The sequence below is a fragment of the Medicago truncatula genome, chromosome 6 (genome assembly GCF_003473485.1).
Source record: "Medicago truncatula cultivar Jemalong A17 chromosome 6, MtrunA17r5.0-ANR, whole genome shotgun sequence".
Lineage (NCBI taxonomy): Eukaryota > Viridiplantae > Streptophyta > Magnoliopsida > Fabales > Fabaceae > Medicago > Medicago truncatula.
The window spans coordinates 4,951,106-4,953,558 of NC_053047.1; the positions used below are offsets into that span (position 1 = coordinate 4,951,106).

Below are 2,453 nucleotides of genomic sequence, written 5' to 3' on the forward strand. Positions count from 1 at the left end.
AAAGATACAAATGCTTTGCGGTCAAATACACAAGTACAATTCGGCAAACCCAACGCGGGATACGAAACCAAATTTCAAAAGAAAGTGACGTAAAAAACAACAAGCATAACCATCAAACCAGACTAGAGACGAATCTAAATGAAATTCAAACTCTTTTTTTTTTTTTTTTTTGTGGCGTATGAACTGCCGCCAACACGGACAGATTCACTGACCACCTACCGCTACAAATAAAGACAGCAAGCATCGCGGCCCTTTCGAGCACAACAAACTCTAAAAAAAAATATCTATTTTGAGAGAAACCATTCTTGTAAAAGAAAAACATTGAGAGAAAAAGTAGATGGAACATGGCATAACATTCATTAATTCGATCTAACAAAATTGATATCTAAGATGTGTGAGTGTTGTAAATCCTTCAAATTTACAAGGATTCAAGTCCTTGAACAAAAAGTCGAGCAAAATCTTCCATTTGTTGCTTGTTCAAAGTCAAACCAATCTCAATTCCACCATCATTATTCCTATTTCCCGAAAGATAAAAAGCTCCTGGTCTATCAACCGAAGTAACATCAACTTTCTTAGGCTTACCCCACCCAAAATCAAAACTATACACCTCAAACCTAGGTGACCCGGTAATAGAAAAAATCTTATAAGTCTCATCCGTTCTAGATGTTTTAGATTGCATCATTGACATCCAATTTTCCAAACCATTTAACACACCATTTTCCAAATCATTCAACACATCAATTATCCCTTTAAGAGCACTAATAAACCCACCATCTTCCAACAATGCCTCAGTTTCATGCACAACTAATCTTGACACAATACAATTCCCAAAATAATTTTCATTAATTGGTGGATCCAAGCGTGACCTACAATCAACAGCAAAAACCAAAAATGCCTTATTGGGTTTTTGTTGGTCAACTTTAACCCCTAATGACAACAAATAAGCACATGTAACCGCAAAAGTTGAAACCTTTTTATTTTCAACCTTAGATTGTGCATATTTCTTAAGCTTTTGAATATCCAAAAGTGATAATTCAAACAAACCTTTGATTGCTTCACCTTTTGTTGCACTTATTGTTTGCCAAACCTTTAAGCTACGATTATTTGTTTCTCCACCAAAATTCATCCATTTTTTTGAATGAATTTCATTTATTCCTAAAGGGTCTTTTATAATGGACCTATCAAAAAAAGGTGTTAGATTTTGAGGTAAAAACAAAGAGGGTGTGTTTTTTTCAAGGTTGGAACAAAAATAAGACCAAGCTTTCATAAACAAGGTTGAAGATTTTCCATCAACAGCTGCATGGTGTGTGGTTATACCAATACAAAATCCATGGTTAGGAAAAAAAGTGACTTGTAGTGAAATAATTGATGCTTTTTCATGTGAAATTTCCAAACTTGGGATTAAGTTTTTTCTTTTTTCAACTTCACAAAGATTGGAACATAAAATATTGAAATTTTCATTTGACTCAGCTACAATTAAGGGAATGGAATCACTAGGGACATAGTTGATGATGGGATGTGATGAATCTTGTGGCCATATGATGTTACCAACAAGAAGGAGGAAGTGTTGGAGTGTGAGTTCAAGAGAGTGTTTGAGATTTGGAAGAATTGAATCAAAGAAAGAAGTGGTTGATACATTTGGGAGTTCATAGAAGAAGAGACGTTCAACTGGTGGGAGTCTTACCCATAGTGTGTCAAAGAAAGTTAAGGGAAAAGTGGTTGGAAAGGTTTCATTTTGTGGTGCTATTGAAAGAACTTGATGAACTTTGATTGGAGATGTTGATGATTCCATGAGAGTGGGATGAAACTGATGATGAGAGTGGTTGAAGAACCAAAGATTTTATAGACTTGTAACTACTATTATTAGGGTTTTTCTATGATGAAAAACAAAGCATACCACGTAATACCCTCAAAGCTGGCACTATGATAGTAGGAAGACCCAATTACTTTGTGGCACCTTCGTATCACACCACCTCATCAAAAATCCATCGGATTCCACGTCCACTCCTAAAAAACTTTATAAAAAAAATAATATTACTACTATAGTAGCAGACGTTGTTGTCTATTTCACCAACTCTCTTACGTGCACCAATTAGGTTAATGGAGTATGTTGAATGTCGCTCACGTGCTAACGTAGTTATGAGCAACGAATCTCAATTGGGTTAGTTGGCGAAAAGAAGGTACTCACGTGTCCGTGTTGAATGTCGCTCACGTGCTTACGTAGTTATGAGCAACGAATCTCAATTGGGTTGGTTGGCGAAAAGAAGGTACTCACGTGTCCGTTTTATGTTTTTTTATATGAAATTTTGATTTTGATTTAAATTATAAGGATAAATATTTGTGGCTTTCAAATTATAACAAACTAAAAAATCATATTTATCTTTGTCATGACAACAGTAATTTAACAAATTTAATATAATTCTTATCTTTTTTAATATCACTAACAATATAAC

The 2,453-nt window shown here is 34.6% G+C and overlaps 1 protein-coding gene across 1 annotated transcript; it reads right to left on the reverse strand.

Annotated features, from left to right (window-relative positions):
• Positions 1–269: 269 nt before the first annotated feature.
• LOC25495351 (phenolic glucoside malonyltransferase 1) lies at positions 270–1,822 on the reverse strand. The gene has a single exon (XM_013595567.3). It carries the CDS (start codon positions 1,790–1,792, stop codon positions 419–421), a length of 1,374 nt encoding a protein of 457 aa, XP_013451021.1. The 5' UTR covers positions 1,793–1,822; the 3' UTR covers positions 270–418.
• Between the last annotated feature and the right edge of the window lie 631 nt (positions 1,823–2,453).